General features: G+C 32.7%; 2 protein-coding genes across 6 annotated transcripts; both read left to right on the top strand.

Annotated features, from left to right (window-relative positions):
* Positions 1 to 6439: 6439 nt before the first annotated feature.
* Positions 6440 to 10245, top strand: LOC106757638 (glutamine synthetase nodule isozyme). 2 transcript variants are annotated; one of them, XM_014640357.2, is made up of 12 exons: positions 6450 to 6652; positions 7365 to 7404; positions 7499 to 7602; positions 7726 to 7774; positions 8015 to 8121; positions 8209 to 8296; positions 8614 to 8742; positions 8878 to 8952; positions 9034 to 9087; positions 9282 to 9319; positions 9409 to 9568; positions 9831 to 10245. In XM_014640357.2, exons 1-12 carry the CDS (start codon positions 6579 to 6581, stop codon positions 9981 to 9983), a joined length of 1071 nt encoding a protein of 356 aa, XP_014495843.1. In that variant the 5' UTR covers positions 6450 to 6578; the 3' UTR covers positions 9984 to 10245. The 2 variants fall into 2 exon arrangements, with proteins under 2 accessions (XP_014495844.1, XP_014495843.1); XM_014640358.2 differs by lacking the exon at positions 9409 to 9568 and having other exon boundaries at positions 6440 to 6652; positions 9891 to 9951.
* A 1217-nt stretch (positions 10246 to 11462) lies between these two features.
* LOC106757885 (kinesin light chain 3) lies at positions 11463 to 23851 on the top strand. Of its 4 annotated transcripts, none has more exons than XM_014640727.2 (18): positions 11463 to 11665; positions 12318 to 12416; positions 13291 to 13478; positions 13563 to 13667; positions 15657 to 15757; positions 16628 to 16706; positions 17376 to 17387; positions 17538 to 17603; positions 18572 to 18640; positions 18747 to 18803; positions 19865 to 19942; positions 20718 to 20815; positions 20927 to 20972; positions 21098 to 21225; positions 21862 to 21970; positions 22058 to 22120; positions 22235 to 22297; positions 23512 to 23851. In XM_014640727.2, the coding sequence occupies exons 1-18, from the start codon at positions 11563 to 11565 to the stop codon at positions 23611 to 23613; spliced, it is 1566 nt and encodes a 521-aa protein (XP_014496213.1). In that variant the 5' UTR covers positions 11463 to 11562; the 3' UTR covers positions 23614 to 23851. The 4 variants fall into 4 exon arrangements, with proteins under 4 accessions (XP_014496213.1, XP_014496215.1, XP_014496214.1 ...); XM_014640729.2 differs by lacking the exon at positions 23512 to 23851 and adding an exon at positions 22572 to 23495; XM_022779385.1 differs by having other exon boundaries at positions 11514 to 11665; positions 12318 to 12412.
* Positions 23852 to 23985: the final 134 nt, after the last annotated feature.

The raw sequence follows: 23985 nt of genomic DNA, 5'->3' as shown, positions 1-23985 counted from the left end.
ACACCAAAGTTCATCAGTGGAAATGCTTGCCATATGAATAACTATTACCATAAAACACTCAAATCACTTTTTAATTGCTTGAAATATATAAAAGTGACTCATTTCATAGTAACATTCTTGTCTGCCACAACAACACTGGTATTCATTGAGTGTTGTATTTTAGACCTATTGTGATTTTTTTCATTAAAAAAACTTTTAACAAAGCATTTTAGTAGTTTAATTAGCAAAAAAGAGACTTTCGAGTAGGGTTGCAGCGGCGATGACAGAGCATTCTATGTTGTGATTTGGGAGTAGGTAAGAATCTCGAGATGCTATTCCACATTTATTCATATATTCGTGCGCATTGATTCTTATAAAGAAAGTAGTTGCCGGTTGTAACAAAGGACACGTGGCGGTAAAAACCCTCGTTGGAGGTAGCGTCCTTAGCCGTACAGTCACGTGCATATCTAAAAATAAAAACTAAATTCCCAATGCTTAGGAACACTACACGACACATTTCACAGGACTGATCCACCACCTATAATGCCCATGTGTTTGCTTTTATCTGAGGGGCCCACTTTTCTTTTCACACTTTTTATTTAACCTTTCACTCATATTCATACCCTACCAATATTAGAGATAACATTCTATATGTTCAGTTCTTTGTCTATCTTATTTATTTAGATTCCTCATTTTTTTCCTTTCACTTTCTTTCATTCCAATTTTGATACTTTTTTACACTCTTATTTTGTCTTCCATATACTAATCTGTAGAAGAAATTAAATTATATCACAGATGAAAAAAACTCATCAAAAGAAAGTTAATAAAAATATATCATAAACATGTTTGCGTGCAGAGTGAGTAAAAGACCTGTAAAAGGTAAAACATTTGATGGAGCATTGATTATTTATGGTACATATATTTAATATTATTTTTCATCATTAATAAACATATCATAACTTCTTATCAGATATTCCAAATCACAGTTGTTTTTCTTACTAATCTTTTATATTAATCTATTATTTAAATGTTTATATATAGAAAGATATTATTTGGAGCCAATTCTACTCTATTAGTAATGTTAACACCTGAAATTTGATAAAGTTAAGCAAAGTCTTAATTAAACCTCTTACTTACTACAATGCCAATAATATGTTTCCATCTTTATGGAAACGGACAACTTTAATTTATATTCGTGTTATTTTACATGCGGCATTAGTGGTTGAAAGGTCACGATTTATAAAATATCACATGAAGAGGTATTTGTTTTTTTAGAAGCAAAGTTAAATCAAATGTGATTTTGATTTCTCTCACAGATTGGATTTCATATACTCAATCATTCATAAAGGGATAATTCCTATGTCACCGACAGAACAAACTCCTTTACTATTAGTTTAGATTGATTGTAGTGTATTTTTCATACTAATAAAACATCACATTTTAAAACTTGTAAAAACAAATAATTATGATAACACCGTAAAATAATAATTACATTGTCATGCTAAAATATAGATAAACGACAATTACTTTATTAAAATATAAAACTTTTGAAAATTTAATAATCCAAACAAATTTGATAAATCAATCAAATTTAGTAAAGACTTAATTAGAGTATATATTTAAGAAAAACTTAAATTTTAATTAAACTTATTAAATATTTAATAAATAAAACATGCAATTTAAAATTTTCATATTAAGCAGGTTTTATCGAATACTAAAGTCTTTACAAGTTAGATGTGGGTTGAGAGAATATTGTAAGAAATTTAAAATATAAAATTCTTAACCTTCTATACATGTTATAGATTCTCCCATTTGAATTCTTCACCCATGATTTTTTTTTAATGTATACTGTTTAGACATTTAATGAAATCGGAATCTTTATATAAAAAAGTTTCACAACTTAATACATAAATTCAATTAATGTTTACACATCATTTTATATTTGAACCCATATTGATAAATACATGTACATCATTTACATAATGTTCATTCACACCATTAATATTTCATTGCATTTTAAGCATTAAAAAAATATTTGAAATACAATTAAAAAACATAAATGTCAATGTTATTTAAATAAAACGAACTAGTTATCTAGTAGAGGTAGACCTACAAAAAGTTAATGTCAGGTATTAATGAAACATCCCAATAATACAAGGTATATGTAATATAGGCATAATCAATTATAATATGATTACAGGTAATTAGAGTAATAAGATTATAATTATTCAAAATATTAAAAATTTAAAATTCTTAGACAGTAAAGTATTTTAAAATAACGTAGTTAAAAGAAGGGAATTCTAATGAGTCTAGGTTGCAACATTATCTTTCTCTAAAATCTGTTTCAAAGGCACTTCCTCTACTTCTATTCACATCTAAGTACATGATCATTGCAAAAGGAAAACACCACACAAGCAAGACACAAACACAAAGCAAGAGTGAGTTAATTATATAAAATCATGCATAGATATACATATGGCAGCATACACATATAATATTCAATTCAAACAAGGTAAATTACTACACAGATCTTAGCATTGTTATTTTCTAGACTGGACTCGTCCGGACTTAGAATGATAGTCGAACTATGGCGAGTCTTGCATTCGTGGTGGCTTATGATACTTGACCATTGGGTCCCCACCCTACAACACTCACGAGGTTAGCCTATTCCAGGCGTTTAGGCATACTGGAAGCCCCCAAGACTGAGACCTACTACTACTCCTCACGACATGGTTCAATCCTCTCTACGTAAGAAGAAAAATCATTGGAGTTTCAGGATGACTCCCAAGACTGAGCTTATACTCTCATTCTAAATACTAAGAATCTCACCAAGAGATTCCACACTGAGAAACATACCTGCTTTACCTAGTAACCACATGCTTTTAAAGCTACCATAACCATCTATTATATAGTACAATACACTCATAATCATGCTTTACGAATCAAACAAATTCAACATAGTTCAACACAAAACAAACTCAAATAGATTAGACTAAACGCATCACTTTTCGCAAAGCGCACTACATTCGCACAGCGAATCCAGGGTGATTCGTATAGCGCATACATATTTTGACTTGCGAATTACCTCACCTTGGTGACAGACTCTAGGTCTCTTGCATAGCTTAGTCAGGTCGCACAATGAGAAAGCTTAGACAGAGACCACCTTCCCAAAAGCTCGGTACGTGCGCCACTTGCCTTTCGAATTAACTCGGTAGAGACTCCGGGCTAGCTCCAGTTGCATAACGACAGGATTTCCTATGCGAATCCACCAGGCAAAGAGCAGTACTCTCTAGTCATTCGCAGAGCGCACTTGCTCGCACAGCGAATGACCCAAGACAGAAAACACTCCCCTACATGGACTCTCTAAGTGAAACAATTTACATAACGAGTCTGCCTTGAGTCATTTGCTGTGCGAACTCTACGTTTCTATACATGAGTCATTTTAAAAATTTTAGTTCCATCCTATCCACTGATATTACGTGTCCATTCCTCTAAAGCTATCTTTTTCTTAATCCTTACAATTTCAAAGAAAAAAATCAGTATTTTTTTTTTTAAAAATATGAGATAGTTCACTAATGATAAATTTATTAATATAATCTTTGGTTAATTTCAAATTTTGAAACGTTTTATTTAAAGAAAACACATAGAATATAAATAAATTACATTATTTTTTTTATTTTATTCTTTTTGCATAATAACTATTATTTGCTATCATGTAAAAATTTTGGTATAGTTAATTCATGTTTTTCTTTATATGATATCTTCACGTTTATCATAAATTCGTTATAGTTAATTCATGTTTTTTTTTTACAATAATATGTTCACATAATGACAGTAATTCTAACATAAATTGATCGGAAAATAAAACGAACTACTATACAAAATTAATATTTTTAAATTTATTGAGTAAAATGAATGATTTTTTTCTTTAATTGTTTGTGTTCTAAATTCTGTAAACAAATTTAAATAGACTAAAGGAATTTGTAATCCCTCAGCAAATTCAAACTCAAGAGCAATGTTGACGTTGACATTATGGAAATTTTATCTAGTAAACATATTAATACAAATACAAAGTTTGTTATTTTGCAAAATTTTCAAAACTAATTCCAATCAATCATTATACATCTAACAAGTTTAAAATACTCATTTACAACTACCGCATGCTCAGAACCACGCCATTATTTTCGTGTATATCAATATAATAAAAATTAACCATACTAAACCCAAATATTCAAACCTAAACAAATTTTCATGAATAAAATTAATTTCAAAAGATTATTATTCAATATCAATTCATATTTTTCCCATGCTAAAACTATAGAATTTTAATATATTCTCTAGACAAATACCTTAGCAAACTAATTTTTTTTGTTGACCACACAAATTTCAACATGAAATTCAAAGCAAGTTTAGGAGTACTAGAAAAATAACCTATCACCCAAAATTTAATTGTTAGTATGATATTGAAGCATATGTAAACTCAAAACACTAAAATCTCATGTAATTCAGCATTCAAAAACTAAGCATGCAGTAATATTACATCTCTTTAATTTTCTTCACCCTCAATTTCAATCTAAACCTAAGATAACCAATTTTTAATAAATACATTAAATAGCTGATGAACTTTGAGGTCCTGGAGATCTAAAAGTACGTAATCAAATAGAACAAAATTCAAACAAAAAAGTAAATTATTTGGATTTTAATTAATAAAAAAAATATTAGAAACCTAAACACCGGGTATTTTAGAATAAAAAATTAATCTGTTTTAACCCGTTGGGTTAAAAATATCTTAAAAAGACGTTATTAAATGAGCAAATTTTGTACTTGAAAATGATAAAAACAAAAAAGAAGAAGTCGGATTATTAGATAGGAAGAAAGAAAATAACTTAAAGAAAAATAAAAACTCCAAATAATTGTGTAGACAAAATAAAGAGAGAATTTTACATAAAAAACATTAAACATTGTTTTAATTAATATTTGTAATTGTTTCAACATTTATTCATTAACAATAACACTTGAAGGCAGCATTGTATATGGTTTTGGTTTTACTTTCCCTCTTTTGTAAATCAATAAAGTAAAGTAAAAGAATGAATACCCAAAATTGAAATGAATATTTTAAACGATAAATAATTATTGTTTGTATTCAATAATAATTTATATATACGATTAAACTTTGTGACAATGAATTATTTTATGCAAAAATGCAGTGATGGTTAAAATTCATAATTAATAGATAATTTTATAATTGCTTTTAAATATTTATTTTAATGAAACACAAATTACAATGTTTTGATATTCTAAAGCTAGGAGAAACTTACTTTTTCGAATATTGGATTTAACCTTCTCTACCTCTGGACTAATTCCATTCATTGTTTTTAACCTTCTCTATCCTTTCCACCATTGACTGTTGACTTTTCCTCTTAAGAATGTTGACAATGTTGTAGGATGATATTTTATATTGTTTTTCCACAAGAAAAAAAAAATCTAGAAAAAAACATTTTAACTCTAGAGAATAGAGTCTACTTTCAATCATAATTTTTTAATTATTAGTTATCATAGTTTCCTATAGTACAGATAATTATGAAATTCTAGTCGTGTAATCTAGTAGTTATTTTATTCAAAAGTAAAAGTTATCAAAATGAAATAAAATCTAAATATTTTATTATTTAAATTAATAGAAAAAATAACTATTCATATTTTATTTTATTTATATATATATATATATATATATATATTAATTTAGCATTCATTTCACTTTAGAAATAAGCTAGAACAATAATTTAAAATAAAATTTATATTTACAGGTATGTTTTATAGAATCTATCATATCTAATGCATATATTTAAATAGTAAAGTATAATATTATAAAAATGAAACAACACAATGAAAAATTTCAGATTAGATAGTATGAATGAAAAAATTAAATTTTTTAGAAGAGACCTTCAAGTACTAAGAAAACTTTGTAGTACTTACTGGTATCACACATAATTAATTAAATAAATAACACGAAAACCAGAACAACAGTTAGCCGGTGAACATTGGTGGACCTCCACCGATTGGATTCTTCTGCCATGCACACTTTTGAAACGGCCATGCCATCTGGACGATTTACTATCGAATTTAACAATAGTTTAATAATTCGACCTAATATGATCAATGGTTATAATTGTCATTAAATATTATATTTTTAATAAAAACGAAGCATTAAATAGTCCCACATCATTCATAGTAAAATATGTACTATTACAGGTTCAAAATCTACAATTTTAATGAGTATCTTGATTATGTCATTTGAAAAATCCTTGTTTTACCAAATAAAAAATATATTTTTCATGAATCCAAAAGAAATAAGCATTAAAAGAGTGAAGGTTTAGGGTAGAAATGAATTAAAAAATCATATGTGAAGGGAAAATTACGTATTAAATCTGAGGAAGGACAATGTGTAGGGGAGCAAGAACAACCCACTATAAAATCCCACACACCCTATTCCTCTGCTCACCTACGTGTTGAATCTCAGGATTCAGAGAAAGGAGAAAGAGAGATCTTTTTGTGCTGTGAAGAAGGGTCTTTCCTTGTTTCTTTCTGTCTTCACTTTTACCATGTCGCTGCTATCAGATCTCATCAACCTCAACCTCTCCGACACCACCGAGAAGGTCATCGCAGAGTACATATGGTTAGTCTCTCTCTCTCTATATCTCTCACGCACAGAGTTTTTTTTTTTTTGGGTTGGTTGTTCTGTACGTACGAACAAGAACACCATGAGAACATGTGAACGTTTGAGTTTGTTGTTACCTGCATGCTTTTACGTTGTCGAGGACTTTTTTTGGGGGTGAAAGGTTTCTCATGATGGGCGTGACTTATTATTACTGATCCTTTGTATGATCAACGTTGAGAGAATTGGGTCGACATGATCAACTCTCTGTTCTGCTCTGCAATACATGATTTTGTTCATCCCCTTTCAAAACGACCCTGGAAATATTTGGCCTGAATTCATGATATCTCATGAACTTAAATATTGCAAGAAGGAGATTACTTTCTCCCATGATTTCACTTCCCCGCCTTTTCCTCTTGCTGGTGTTCCATATATTTTTTTTTTGTGATATACTGTATTCTCTCTCCATGTTTCGCCCCCTGTTCATTATTTTTTTGTAAGGGAGGGTGTCGTTTTCCGAATCTGAGATGTTTACTTTACTCTGTATTTTAGTGGCTATGCTCTTGTTTGACTTTATTCAGATTTTGATCTCTTCAAAGATGAGCTTGCTCTTTTTTTTTGGAATTAATTTGAAAAAAGGAAGAGTCTTTTCCTTTGTTTTTTTAGTTTGAAACTTGCTTTTATGCAAATTTTCCTCTTGATGAATTGTAACATTTTATTTTTATTTTGGTAGGATCGGTGGATCAGGACTGGATCTAAGGAGCAAAGCAAGGGTAATTCACTATATGTAGCAAGCTGAATTTTTTTTATTTTATTTGTATTGTTTTCTATTTACTAACGCAAGTGTAAAATGGATCTGGTACACAGACTCTCCCAGGACCAGTTAGCGACCCTTCAAAGCTGCCTAAGTGGAACTATGATGGCTCCAGCACAGGTCAAGCCCCTGGAGAAGACAGTGAAGTGATTATATAGTATGGTTCTGTAATCATCTTAGCTAACCACTTTTTCCTTAACCAATACGCAGTTTGCAAGATTTTTGTTTTCTATTTTCTTGATATTCTATTCTTTACTTATTTGGGTTGGATTCCATACAGCCCACAAGCTATTTTCAAGGATCCATTCCGAAGGGGTAACAATATCTTGGTGAGTTTCTTTTTACCCATACAACTTAGTTTTTGTAGTAAGTTTAATTTTGATACTGTGAAGGGGGAGGTTTTCACAACAAACACGTTGTAGGAATTACTTGCTACGATTTTTGAAGTAGTTAACAACCAAAGATCAACAATTTTACTGTGCATAACTTATAACCGGTAGCAGTATAAAAAATCTTTATGTATTCACTATGGTGTAACCCTCTTTTTTTACTCTGTATTTTCACTCTAGGTTATGTGTGATGCTTACACTCCAGCTGGAGAACCCATTCCCACTAACAAGAGGCACAATGCTGCCAAGATATTCAGCCATCCTGATGTTGTTGCCGAAGAGCCCTGGTATATGTCGTTTCTCCATTGTTGTTTCTGGTAACCATTTCTAGCTTTCTTTTTCTGACTGTTTGTTGTTACATGGTTTTTTATTAGGTACGGTATCGAGCAGGAATACACCTTGTTGCAGAAGGATGTCAACTGGCCAGTTGGGTGGCCTGTTGGCGGTTTCCCTGGACCTCAGGTGAGTACTCAATTACACACACACAACTCATTATATTATCCATTTCCCACATTTACTCAAAATGATCAATGTTGAAACATATTGGGGCTACATATGAATAATGATTCTAATCACTTAACACTATCAAAACTTGTCCTTAACCAGAGTTTGTTTAATGTTGTTGGAACCGTAATTTTTTTGTGAAAGGTGAATGCAGACCAATTTTAGTTTGTCATTTGGGTGTTTTTTATTGGAAGTATACTGTTGCCTCTGTTATTGATTATACACTTATTATATTTAATTTGGGGAATAACATTAGTGTTTGATTTGTTTAACAGGGACCTTACTATTGTGGTGCTGGTGCTGATAAGGCTTTTGGGCGTGACATTGTTGACGCACATTACAAAGCCTGTCTTTATGCTGGCATCAACATCAGTGGAATTAATGGAGAGGTTATGCCGGGTCAGGTAAGTTGAAATTGATATAAATTATGCACTATTTTTTCGTACACATCATTGATTACCCTTGACATTTTCAGCTTGTTTGCTTTCTCTAATCTATTTTTATTTCTTCTATATTATGCATCAATCTTGTGTATGCAGTGGGAATTCCAAGTTGGACCTGCGGTTGGGATATCAGCTGGTGACGAGTTGTGGGTAGCTCGTTACATCTTGGAGGTAGGTAGCACGTGACTAATTCTTGTGTTACTCTACCTATCTCATCAATGATCTAACTTTCCTTGTTATTGTCACTAACAGAGGATTACTGAGATTGCTGGTGTGGTGCTTTCCTTTGACCCTAAGCCAATCAAGGTTAACATTTTCTCCCACTAAGGGTCAAGTCAATTTTCCCATAAAGAAACTATTTGTTGATTTTAATCAGAGTAAAAGTTTTTACACCTAGAAACCATCACAGTTTGTAATGGTTGAAAGTGGAAAATTTCCCTTTTTTTCATTTACATTATTTAAATGATATATATTGAGTTGTTGCGTTATTAAAATATCAGGGTGATTGGAATGGTGCCGGTGCTCACACCAACTACAGGTAACCTTTGTTACTTGAACTATCGAATTAATAAAATACTAATAATAATAGGAATGTTAACAGTAGCGACTGTGATACTATTTTTGCAGCACGAAGACAATGAGAAACGATGGTGGCTATGAAGTAATCAAATCAGCAATTGAAAAATTGGGGAAGAGGCACAAGGAGCATATCGCTGCTTATGGAGAAGGCAATGAACGCCGTTTGACAGGACGACACGAAACTGCAGACATCAACACCTTCTTATGGGTAAGCAACAAAAAAACACCATACTATACCCTTTTGGTTCTTTTATTCGACACACTTTTCTATGTGGGAACACGCATTATGGACCCTCTGTAGAAGAAAACGACACTAGGGACCCCTTCTAGATGATATTTTTTTCTTTTTCTTTTTTAATCACAAAATGCCACTTTCTTCTAACTTTCAAGATAATTAGTGATATAAGTGAAGATAATATATTTTTTTTTTGAAGATAATAATTTTTATAAGAAAATTGTATTATATTCAGGGAGTTGCCAACCGTGGAGCTTCTATTAGAGTTGGGAGGGACACAGAGAAAGCAGGGAAGGGATACTTTGAGGACAGAAGGCCAGCTTCTAACATGGACCCGTATGTTGTTACTTCCATGATTGCAGACACAACCATTCTGTGGAAGCCATGAGCAACAACACCTGCACTTTGTCTCTTTCTTTGGGATGGAGAAAGGAACATTAAGTAGGATTTGGTCCTTTATTTCACACCTCTTACTTTTTAGGATTTGGATTATGGCAATTGTTGTGGTTCGCTTGCTTGGGGCCTTGCTGGTTGGTACAACCAATTACCAAGGATTCTTCATTGCTTTCCATTTCTTTCCCATGTTTTCCGATTGTTATAATAATATCATTAATAATCATAATAATATATGAAACTGTATCCTCATGGTATATAATTTTATTTCTTAACTCAAAATTGCACTTATGAGACTACAACATAAAATTACATTATTCTTAGTGGATGTTTTAACGATATTAGTTTATCGCAGATTTGGTAAAAGAAAAATCTTCTTATTTATATATTATAGGACGTAATTTTTTTAAAAAAATAAAATAAGTTGTATTTATAGAGGTATAACGAATAATCTAAGCGGTTACAAGAGGCTTTTATCTTTTAATTAATAGTTACAGGGTTAAAGAAATATTATACATTATTACAGTGAAAATGCGTTCATCATTATATGTATTGACATTGCTTAATATAAAGTTGTTGTTAAATGAGGGTTTAGTTAAAAGGTATGTTTATTTGTAACAAACTATTCTGTTGCGTTTGTGTTAGATAGTTTTAAGTTTATAAAAAAGTTAAATATTTTTAAATGTATAAATTATTATGAATAAAATGTATAACTTAAAATCTTTAAATGATAAATCGTATCTATTCTTAAACTAATAACTTTGAAAACCGGATTTTATCATTCTCAATATTAGACCTGTGAATTTGGTCTAATTTAAAGGGTTAGGCTTTGGTTCACATGGGTTAGAGATAAACGGGCCCACGAGAAAGAGTGGAGTCGGGTACCAAAACAATATAGGTTATTTTTTCCTGCACCTCATAATTTTTTTCTGCACTTCCATAAGTTTTAAAATTTCAATTTTATCCTTTTTATTTTAAGTTCTAAAATACATAATCCGTAACTATTTCAGAATGTAGAATCTGAAAATTATCAATGACTTTGTACGATCCAGGAATAAAAAATGACTTCCGTACTTTACAATATGTGACCCTTTCTTCTTATCACCCCGTTTTCCAAATATTCATTCTAGACATATTTTTTGATTTTTATCGCACTGTTTCGATCCACCTCACAGCAAAACTTTCAAACTTCTTTAATTTAGAGTTAAATAAATCAAATCCTACCACATAATTAAAATGAAACAACTATAGTGATTAAACGTGTCAAAGTTTTGCAATTTTTCAAAAATGATGTAAACTGCCTTATTATAAAGTGAAAGTGAAATTGAATATTTCAATTGATAAATTATGAACCGGGTAAAATTGAATAATTTAAGTTTTGAGTGAAAAAAACCAACCATAAAATTAAAATCACTTGATTTTAGAAGTAAATATATATAATCAGCTAAAAAAAAAATGAAAACATTAAATGACATCCTCGTGAGAGAAGGAAAAGTTTGAAAGCATAAACCCAAACTCCAACTTTTCGAACTCTGCAGCATCAACCAATCTGTTAAAATTCTTCTCTAGAAAAGATGTTCCTGCGTGTGGCTGCAGCAAATTTGCTGAAAAAACTTCGGTTTCCTGCTTCTTATGCCTCCCCTGCCTCCACAGTAACCACCACAAATGAACTTTCCGGTACGCAAAACCATGTCTACTCTTTCATCTTAACTCTCTTGACATCACTTTCACTGCAATTTGATTGCACCTCTTACATTTTCTTATCAGCAGTCTCTTTTGGATTTGCTTGTTTTTCACACGTGTATTCATCTCTCATGGTGATTGTGATCATGCCTCTTTCTTTTTAGATTTTAGATGGAGGGTTTTGTGTAAACGAGTGGCATTTGCATACAATAAACTGGTTCTGAAGTTTTCACTGTTATAGCACAGTGATGTTAATTTCCAGGGCAAGTTTGTGGCAAATCCAAATGGCAACTTTGGTGCCCTGCATCTTTTTTAGTTTTAGCTATTTTTTAGAAAGACGTTAATTTCCTCAGTGCCCATTTTGAGTTTGGTGTTTATTGGAATTGAAAATAGAACAGATAATATTACTTCAGATTTTCACAAAAACCCTTGCACCCACTTCCTAATTTTGAGGAAAGGAACTAACTACTTTTTTCCTCTTTGTCATTAAATTTTATATACTAATAGGTTTTTTGCATCTCTCATTGTTGACTGTGCTGCATAGGACTCAGGTAGGATCATGGTTATTAATTGTGCACGGAGAACGGTTTTATTATCCTGCAAGGAAGATGACATTTGCCTATTCTTTGTTTTTCTGTTACTCCAGTTAAGCTCAAACTTCCCCGTTGGTACCAAACTGGTGGACATGGTTGGAGGATAAATCTTAGGGATCCCTGTTTATGGATTGTTATATCTGGACATGTAGGTATGTTTTTTCTTAACCAGAGGCTACTCTTGTTTTGTTTGTCATTTCATAATTTTAAAATTGTAAAGAGGCTATCTCTGTAATTCTGTTTATAGCTATTCCATGTTGTATTCCAATCTTTTGCTGCTAACTTTTACGGAGAAAGTTCCTCCTAGTGACAGGCAGAGAGTAAAGTTGAATCCTCTGGATCAAGGGGAAAGTTCAAGTTCACTATCTTTTAAAATGTTAATCCCTCAATCAATTTATTCTTTGCCTATCAATTTTTTCACCTTTACTGGCTGCTATTTCATACGCTTATAGAACCATGCTGCGAAAGTCTTAATCAGCTTCCTTTTCTATATTGTTGGAGAAAACTGGTCACTCAAAATTATAGGTTTCATCTCTAAGACGCTCCTCGTTAAAGACTTCAAGCTTGAAGCAAGGATAAATCTTGCACCCACTTCTATGTTAGCATTAAATTTAATTGAGATAGTAAGGTCTGAAATCCTTTGTTTGATGATACTGTCTAAAAGAAACTAAGATGTTAAAGTACGGAGTGTGATTTTTTATGTTTGAGTACACTCTCACTTAATACATTCCCTAAATATAAAATACACTCTTGGGTAGCTTAAGAATGTAATTTTGATTGACCTGTCTATTGGATTGGATGATGAGATAATATTAAGTTGATTTAAGATTTAAGATGAATTGAATACTTGGATACAAAAGGAAAATATTAAAGGAAAAATAAAAATTTAAATAGTTTGTTTCCTTTTATTTTGGAAATCACATTGTACATTAAGCTTATGATATTACATAGGAATGAAGTTAATGTGAAATGTCCTGTGCCAATTGTCCCACATAATTTAAGTTGACTAATATGATTTTTGTGCAGCAATGACTTTAGGAATTAGTGCCAACGCCACATTTGCAGAAAATGCGACAACTGAAGCATCTTCTAACAATGACCTGGGAGATGACTTAGTTGGCTTGAGAAAGATTGAGGATGGTTCTGTCGTATCAAACATACATACAGCAAAATGGAGAGTCTTTACTGATAAAGCGAGAGAATTTTTTCAGCAGGCAGGATGTTTCTTTGTTACGAAGTTCTATTATACAGCGTGAGTAGTGGAAAAAGATTGTTGTTGACTATCTATTATTTGCCAGGGAAAACTAGATGAAGCTGAAAAACTCTTCCTTTCTGCTATACAAGAAGCTAAAGAAGGTTTTGGCGAGCAAGATCCGCATGTTGCTTCTGCATGCAACAATCTGGTCATTTTACTTGCAATTGATATCGTTACTTTCTTAATCGATTATATTTTTGATAAAGGAGTTTTACAGGAGGGACAAAGGTATGAATACAACTAGTAGAGGGCAAGGTTACGTACTAGAAAAATCTAAAATGAGAGAGGTCAAGCTTCACATTATTTATGAATGCGATAAGGCTTTCCTAGCTAAATGCATATCAAAGACGATACTCTTCAAAAAAATAATCATTAGAGCATTTGGTGAAAGATATGATTTGATTATACTAAACAGGGAAATATTATATGATTTGATTACATCCAATAGGGAAATATCATAGCAAATATTTCTCGTTATTAATTATTGACTTTGTTCCTGATTACTGTATCTCTTCATTATAAATAAGAGTACTTACGTGTGTACACAACCCAATTACAATTTACAATTAATCCTTTCAATACCATCCTTCGGGACTTGTTGTCACTAATCTACTCCATGACTTTTTCCATAGAGCACTGGCCCTGACTTTGTTACTTTGACTTTCTTGGGTAATCAATACCCATTGCAACATTTTTTCTCTCTAGCAGCCACTTCACCCTTCGAACATTTTTTGCTCTTTAGAAGCAGTTGTCCCTCTGAGCACTTTTTCTTGGCAGCTGTTGTTCCCTCCTTGTACTTTTGTCCCTCAACATCTACTATGCTCTCACAACGTCCTTGCTCTTTGGCTGTTGCTACACCCTACGAGCATATTTTCTCTCTGGCAAGCACTGTATCCTTCTAACATTTTTTTCTCTTCAGCAACCAAACCCCTTCAACATTTTTTACTTTCCGTTAGCCACTTCCCCCTTTGGGCTCTAATGCAACCCTGGAATTGGAGCTACCCTTGTTTGGTGACCATTACACCTCCTAACTCACTGCCAATCGTCACTGTGTCTCGTTAGTTCCTTGGCACATTGTCTTCACACACTTGTACAAAATGGATGTGTGAAACTTATCAACTTTATCAGCTCTTGCAACTGACTGAATGACATGCTTGCCGAGTCCCTCATGGGGTCTCATTGAAGATATGCATAAAGTTCGGGTCATCAAAACTATGCTTTAGTTGGAAGGAGGGTGTAAAATATATGATTTGATTACATTAAATAGAGAAATATGGTGTGACTGATTACATCAGAAAGGGAAATGTCCTAGCAAATTGATGAATGAAGCTTATTGACTTTGTCACCAACAGTTGACTAACTAACATGCTTACCAATCAAAGGCAATATTGAAGACATTTCCAACAAACTTAACTCACGATACCAATGCTCTAGTTTGAAGGAGATCTTTAACTATATGCTATGATTACATTAAATAGGGAAATATTATATGATTGATTACATCAAATAGGGAAGTATCCTAACAAATATTTCTTATTATTAATTATTTTTTTCTTTATTACTGTACCTCTTCATTATTGTAAATAAGTATAGTCATGTGTATACAGAATACACATTTACGAGCAATCTTTTCAATACATTTCATAAAGGCTGGAAACACAATCTTCTAATTTTTTAAAGCATTTATTGGGTGTGAGCCTTTACTTTTTGAAAGTGCATCTCTAATCTTCTAGTAGTTCTTTGATGCCTATGCAGCATTTCTTATCCCCAGTTGGGAAATATTTTGTATTTTCATATTTTTTGAATTTTTTCCTGATATTGCAGAACTATTTCTGTAGCTTTTAGATTTCTGGTAAGAACGTTGGTACATCTACTGTAATTATGTTTTTCATGGAAAAATGGCATATGGTATTTATATTTATACAAAACTTGCAATTGTCCAATCTCACATAATTTGGTGATAGTAATGGCATGCATGTGATCCACACTTTCAGCTTCTATAGTCATCTATTTTTATTATTTGTATAGCAGTTTGGTTGGTTAATTATTCATGAACATGATAGTTTGTTGTTTAGGCTAGTTGAGAAATAAAATGACTCTGATAATATGCACCTCATTTTGATTATTTTTCTTTCAGGCAGAATTTTACAGGGTCAAAAGGGCATTTGATAAAGCAGAGCCATTGTATTTGGAAGCCATCAATATATTAGAGGAATCTTTTGGTCCTGATGATGTACGGTAGGGTGAAATAACTGTTCCCATCATAAATAATGCTTCATCTACTTTCAATTGTATAAGTTGAGTATCATTACTAGGAACCAGAAGTTTTATACGATAAATGAATAGGAATTATGATATTATATAGATCTTACATCAATCAGGTTTAATGCTCATTAAGGGACGTAATTGATGTTCTAGAGCTTGCCTGGAAATGGGTTTTGGGAACATAGTATTCTGAAAAGGAGGAACAGATGTAGATTAGAAAATACTAGAAAGTTTCAACTTAAGCCCATTGTACCAAGTAAATGAAAATCGCTGCTTCAAGATCTGTGGAACAAGCCTTGAAATTTGTTGCATCTGATTTCCTAGTTCCTATAGGCAGTCAACTTTGAATATCTTGTAATCCAGTTTTACGTGGAAGGACAAAATTTAAAGAGGTTAAGACTCTATGATCTGCTCTATAAATCAACTCGTTGACATTTTCATAAAATCTGTGGGGACGAAGAATAATGTACATGTGTGACAAGTTGGATGCTTATGATATGTATGCTATTGCTTGAGAGTGTATGTTTAGATATATGGTATAATTAGGGAATATTAGGGAAATCGTACCTCTTTCCACTATTTCCCTTGATAGATAGTTTCTAATCCCTAAATCTGTGATCAATTCTCTTAAAATTGTGTATAAATATGGTATTGTAATCGTGGAATAAACCCATAATTTATATTCTTGTCTAAAGTAGGAACCAAAACCAAAATTGAGGTAAATTACAGGGTAAAAAATGCCTTTAAGCTATATATGTGTGTGTGTATGGACGTGGATATGGATATCCATATTGATTTCCACATATCCATTCTTGTCTCTAATGTTGAATATTGATCGTGTAGGGTTGGAGTTGCTGCTCACAACCTTGGGCAGTTCTACCTTGGACAGAAGAAATTGGAAGAAGCCCGGGTTAAGTACGAGGTAATTAGTTGAACTCAACAATCTTGGTCTTAGTGTCGTGTCTTCTCTCTCCCATTATTGGATAAAGTATAACTTTATTCAACTCTTCTAATTAATATCCATCAATTTTACCCTACTCTCATAAATGTCCTGTACTCTGAACTACAGGAACTAAGCCCTACAAATTACCCTATTTTCTTGGACACTCTACTCTGGTGTTGTGGGGCATTACTTAATTGAGAAAAACACCATTGCTATTATCAACCATATAATGTTTTTCTACAATTGACAAGAAGTAAGCCTTACTATTTCTTGGGCCTATAACAAAGTTCCCAACTGAACAGTTGTGTCTCTTATCTTGCACTCGTGGCTAAAGAGTCTCTTAATCAAGACAATAAGGAAGGCAAAAGTTAGATAAAAGCCCTTAATAAATACAAAGTTCTACAAGAGAAGGTCCCCAATGAGGTTTTAATGAACCTAAAGAAACCAAAAGACTCGACTTTCTTAGCAGTTGGAAATCTTCTGAATGTTATGTAATGTTGGTATTTGTGTTTGTACATTTTTGGTCATTCCCTTTTTCCACTCACTTATTCTGTTTGCGACACTAACACAGTTTCATATTGTAGTTAGTCCTACTCCTTTATCTTCTTTCAGTTCTAGTGACCACCTTTTCTGCCTTTTTTTTAACAGCGCGCCTTGAAGGTACGGGATCTAGTATTCTCAGGGAGAGACAGTTACTTTCCTCTGTATATCACCTTGTATTTCATTCTTATATCTTGACATCCTTTGTGTTTGATGATTGAGACTGTATCCTGTCTTGATTATAGCATGTGATAATGTCTATTGATTCAGATAAAAAGGCGTGTTCTAGGTTATGGCCATTCAGAATGTTCAGATACAATGTTTCATCTAGGAGTGGTAATTATGTGTCCTTTTGCATTGCTATTTCTTGTTCTTGTTTGTTCTATTAAAGTAGTCTAATACTATCTTTAGAAAGAAGAAATTTAGATTTTGGAATGTTCATCTTCGGATCAAAATAAAAAACAAAGATAGTGTTTGGTTAATTCAGTTGACATGCTTCTTCACTATTAATTTCCAAATTTCCACCTTCTTTTTCTATTTACTGTTTTTAATAATTTGGAAAGGAAAATGAAAACAACAAAATTTGTTTCCACCATTTCCTTTACTACAACATCTTAGAAACAGGAAATTTTATGAAACAGTGGCATTTTTATCTCCACTAGATTGAAAAAATTGAGTTGAAGATAAAAACAACTTTTTATAGATTTAGTCTTTCACTACTATTTTCACGTAACTTAGACATGCTACCACAAAAGTTTAACCCCAAAAATGAGTGAAAATGTGGATGGAAAGTGGTTTATTTGTTTTAGAATGAAGGGGAGAAACAAGATACTGATTTGTCATAGATATTCTCATTACCTTCCCTTTTGTAAAGCTATGCGAGAACTTTTATGCCATAGGTTTTACATGTATTTCTAATTTTTTTTTTCTTTATTTGGAATAAAAAAGGGTATCTACTTTCTGTTCTTTGTAAACTTCTTTTACCAGAAACAAAAGAGTTGTGAATTAAGGTGATACTTGAAGGAGCAGTGAAATAAGTATGTTTTAGATATACATGTTCAGTCTGTGCTGTGAAGCAATGCTCCATAACATTGTGGTATATATAAAAAAATCTGAAATTTAAAAGGATAATCTATGTAATTTCATTGCCATATAATAGTTTTATTTCTTCTTTTAGGTGTAATGCTTACTAGGGGGTTTGGAATGCAATTGCTTCGTTGTGAACTTATTTTTCTATTTGACGCTTATTTTAAGTTGGAATTTTTGCTCAACTGAGGATCTTATTCTACAATAATTGTGTTCAGGTGTTGTATCTTCAAGGAAAAGAAAGGGATGCTGAGGTCCTTATTAAGGACTCTATAAGAATGCTGGAGGTAAGTAGAACATCTTTATCTAACTTAAATTTTCCCCCACATTGGTAGTTGGTAATTGTTATTATTATTGTCAGTTGTGCTTAATCTAATTTGTTTATGAATGTAGGAAGGTGGTGAAGGGGAGTCATCTGTATGCATTAGAAGACTACGTTACCTCTCACAGGTTGCCTTTTAAGCCTTTTTCCTCGCAAATAATCTTTGATAAAAAATAATATCCCTTCCAAAAAAGCATATGTGTGAACAATTACATATATTTTTTTGGGTGCCAATCAATTAAAAATCACCTATATGACTTTTAAGGTAATTATTACAGAAGTCAACAATCCTATCATACATGATATGAAAAACCTTTACATTGTATATTTATATATGTTGGCAAAGATGAAATTTTGTTTTTATCTTGAATATTTTCCAATTGCCTTGGGGGTAGAACCACACGGTGCAGTGATGTAAATATAAACTTGAACTATCTCGTGGGAATCAATTTAAGGCCAGTTATAACAGTTATTGGCAAAAAGTTGGAACAATAATTTATTATAGGAATTTATAATAATAGTAATAGCTGTCATTAGCAGTTTTGTATTGTTAGAAGATGTTCAGATGCAATTGTTGTGCTGACAGTTAAGGGCAGAAAGTTAGAAGCTGTTTGCATATTTTTTTTTTTTATGACGCTGTTGCAGATCTTAAAATGTGTAATTGTGTAAATAGAATGATACATCACGATTTTGTCTTTAAAAACTGAGAGCTAATCTATTTAGGAGTCTGGGACTTGGGGACTCCCGGGAGACAGCAGATACTGTTATGTTTTAAGCATTTTATCTGTTTTAGTGATTCTGTTCACTTAGTGTTCTATTACTGTCTATAAGTGGAGAAAGGAGGCCTAAAACCTATTTCACACAATCCAAGTTGATTTGAAGGGTAAAATATTGACTACATGTGTCTTCTCAGATACAACTAAATAATAGATAAAAACTATTCTTGTTTCTTCACCAAACGACCTTTAAATTTGAGAAGAGCTGGTTCTTGGCTCGCTATAGGGTATTTTTACCAATTTGTAAGGAGTTTTGGTATTCTTTATATTCTTCGAAATATAATTATGAATTCCAGCATATAAAGCCAAAATGAGTCTGCACATTGTTCAGCCCTCAAAATTGATCTGTTTCCGTATATTAATTCCCATATTATCTTTGTTAATTATATCTACTTATTGCTATATTCTTTTAGATATATATGAAGTCACATCAAGTTGCTGAAGCTGAGATGGTTCAGAGAAAGATCCTGCATGTTATGGAATTGTCAAAGGTTATTTTGTGAACTTCTTTCGTTTGCTCTGTATCAACTTTCCTGTTAATGATAATGCATGTATGTTTAAAAAATATGTAAGTACTGAGTAAGGGGATAATTTTTTTTAGAAAATGGTTTAGTGAAAGAAACTTCTGGTTGATGAAATGAAATAATCCTCACTACTCATACAATTTCTCTACGCTGGTTGAGTTTTTTCATCTGAGTGAATTGGTGGTTGCGTCTTATATGGTACTTTCTCTGCCACTTTTATGTCATGCCATTGACATGGTTTAGGGATACAGGGATGGCCTTGACCAGTTGGTTTCTTGTCTTATTTTCACTGTATTGAGCAGGCCCATAGACAGGGTGGTTGCACGCTACTATTTTCTGATCATAAGTTCAGTTGTGATAGAATGCTATTTCTAATCTTGCTGAATAATAGTCAAAGATTCAAGTTATTCTATTTAGATTGACATCTTATTATTAGCATACTTAATTTATTTGATCAAATAACAGTGGGTGCTAATACATAAATAGACTTCTTTTTTTAAACTAGTTAGGAGTTGCATTTCTTAGAAAACAATCATGATCTGAATAAAACTATTATTATTACTTAACAATTGTGGAAATAAAGTAGCATAAGTGGCACTGATGTCAGATTGATATTTTATGATGTTCCTTGGTAGGCATTTGTAATCTTTTTCCATTTGCTACTTTCTGTTTTCATTTATAATTATTTGTCACAAAAATAGGTCGTCATTGTCAAAATCATGATGCATTTGGCTTAATATAGGGATGGAATTCCTTGGCTACAGTTATTGCAGCCGAATCTCTGGCTTTGACCCTGCTAGCATCTGGCAATACAAAAGATTCAAAAGATCTTCTTGAAAGGTTGTAGCCCTTAGATCTGGGAAAATATCTTCTTGAAAGGATTTTATACTTAAATCTGGGAAATTAATTTTGATTTTATACAAATGAAATCCTCAATTTTTATCCTTTCAGATGTCTTAATGCCAGGAAGGACTTGCTTCCCAGTGATCATATTCAGGTATGTTTTTCTTTGACAGGAATTCTGGCAGTTCCAATTATGTTTAGATTTCAATTCCCTAACATTGATTGCAAAGCTGGTGTTTCCCTAAAATCATGACGTTTTCTTTCTTTATCCATGGTCAGATTGGTGCAAACCTACTTCATCTAGCGAGAGTGGCAATGCTTGACTGCGGTCGACATAAAATGTTGGATGTTTCTAAAGCTGAAGCTGAGCTTGACATGGCAAAGAATCATTTGCATAATTCCATAAGGTTGGTATTAGTTTGACACGCCTATCTCTTTCACAACTACTTTTGAATAACGAAACTCAAGAAATTAATCATACGTTTTGTTTCTTTTTCTAGTGACAATTGTTCTTTCTTTTTACAGTGCAGTTTTTGTTTTTATTTTATTTTTTTTGTGTCCTTGCCTTCTGGACAGATGGATTTAATATTCATACAAATGTTCAATCTTATCATGTATAACATTTAGATTGGGTTGATTCACTTAAGGAATATTTAATTAGTTCTGAAATAGATTTATTTTATTTATTATTTTTTTACACGGTTTATTTTATCAAATGCAAAGGAGCTTTCAACTGATAGAACATTATATTGTGCTGTAACTTGATGCACCATATTGAATTATATTTGCAGAAGAAAACTTATGCGTTTTAATTTCCTCCCAATATTATTGGATTACACTAGTAATTTCTTGATGAAGAATTAGACTGGTCTTATATAATTTTTAATTGCAAACATTAATATAATTTCAACTATCATATTTGAAGGATAATGTTCGGTTTAAGGTGAAGCTATTTGCTTGGTTTGCCCAGCAATTACTAGCCATCTCTTGAAATTTCAAGAATGAAGAACATTTATGATAGGCCATTTCTTGTTTCATCTCAGGATTGCACGTGAATGTTTACGGAAGGTATCAAAACAAAAGGACAAGTTAAAGAGATACAGTGAGCCCGGGGATTCTAGAAAGGAAGGCCAAGCAGCATTGGCCATATTGGTTATAGTTTTATGAGATTATTTTTGTGATTTGCCCCCTTCTATTCTTAAGAGTGATTTGTTTATTAAAATATAAATGTAATTTCAGTTGCAATCGCTCAATACATTGTCATCAGTAGAGCTAGAAAAGCAAGAATTGCAGAAGATTCAGGTTAGGTTACAAGCTTTGATGGCATTACAACTGGGTTCTTCTTCTAAAGAAATGAGAAAATTGCAAATATAATATTTCTACTTGGTTAAGTGTTGATGATGTTTTGCTAAGCAGGAAGGGAATATTAACCTCGAGGCTCAGGAGGCACTTCTTCAATGCATTTCTGCTTACAAAGAGGTAAACGTTTGTGTGATATTTTTTGGGGGATGTGTATGCTCTAATTTTTCTAGTTAATTAATCGTCATATATAATTAATGTACTATTTTTGGAATATTAGTGAGTAGTATAACGTTATTTCAGGTAAAAGAAATTCACTTTTTTCCTTTCTGAGGAGAGCATTTATTTTATATAAGATTTTGTTGCTTGATGGTTTCATTTTTGCTAAAAAAATTAAAATTTGTCATTGGCTTGATGATTACTAAATACTTGCTATTCCACCAATTCCTCATAGAAATTCTGGTGACGAAATATTTGATGAGAGTACACACATGGACGGGTAGTTTGGAGAATTATTATTGGACATTGTGCTTGACAGTGGCTTCTACAATGATCCAAGATATTAGGAGTCATGGGTGGTCCATAGATCAGAGTCCCTAATATTTTGACCGTCCTGGGCTTGGGCTGGGGCTTGGGCTGTGGTTGGGGCTGGGCTGTGGCTGTGGCTGGGGTTGGGGCTGTGGCCGGGCTGGGCTGGGGCTGTGCTCATAGAAATTCTGGTAACGACATATTTGATGAGAGTGCACACATGGATGGGAGTTTGGAGAATTATTATTGGACATTGTGCTTGACAGTGGCTTCTGCAATGATCCAAGATATTAGGAGTCATGGGTGGTCCATAGATCAAAGTCCCTAATATTTTGACCATCTTGGGCTTGGGCTGTGGCAGGGCTGTGGCTGTGGCTGGGGTTGGGGCTGGGGCTAGGCTGTGGCTGGGGTTGGGGCTGTGGCTGGGCTGGGGCTGTGGCTGGGCTGGGGCTGTGCTCATAGAAATTCTGCTAACGAAATATTTGATGAAAGTGCATACATGGATGGGAGTTTGGAGAATTATTATTGGACATTGTGCTTGACAGTGGCTTCTGCAATTATCCAAGATATTAGGAGTCATGGGTGGTCCATATAAATCAAAGTCCCTAATATTTTGACTGTCCTAGGGATGGGCTGTGGCTGGGGCTGCAACTGGGCTGGGACTGCAACTGGAGCTGTGGCTGTGAGAGTTGTTTTTTTTACATCTTTACTTTAAGGAAACAAAATTTTCATCTCCTTACATGCATTTGAGACGCTACAAATTATGTTTCATTAGCAAATCATTACATGAAGGGTGTGAATATCTTCCATGCATTTCTTTCATATGGGTGTTTGAGATCTGTTCCAACTTCATTCTTGCTATGCAGTTTGTATCAGAGAGGTCAATTGCCGATACCCCTGAAATAAAGAACGAGTATCTTTCATGTTTGAAGCGCGCACAAAATTTGCTTGGACATAAAATTCATTAGAAGCCAAGCAATGAAACACCATGACAGGATTTTTTGTTCCCTGTTCCTTTTTTTTTATGTGTATGTGTTTACTTCAATTCTTAGGCAACTTTTTTTTTTTGTTTCATAAAGAAAATAATTAAAAAAGGAAACAATGTTACTGAGCATAGAAATATCGTTGTTAATTACACTACCTTTATATCGAACTGTTCTATGCTCAGTTGTAGTATTTTCTTTGACATCACTTCAGTTGTTACCAGACCCGCTTGTATATTCTTGTTCACTACTTGATGACACTTAACGATAGAAAATCTAGTAAGTTTAGTAATCATACTATGAAAGAACGTATCAAACTAAGTATCCAGTTGGTTTAAGTACAAATCATTTGAAAAT

Source organism: Vigna radiata, chromosome 3 (assembly GCF_000741045.1).
Source record: "Vigna radiata var. radiata cultivar VC1973A chromosome 3, Vradiata_ver6, whole genome shotgun sequence".
Classification (NCBI taxonomy): domain Eukaryota; kingdom Viridiplantae; phylum Streptophyta; class Magnoliopsida; order Fabales; family Fabaceae; genus Vigna; species Vigna radiata.
The sequence above is the reverse complement of the archived record's forward strand: the minus strand, read 5'-3'. Positions and strand labels throughout refer to the sequence as shown.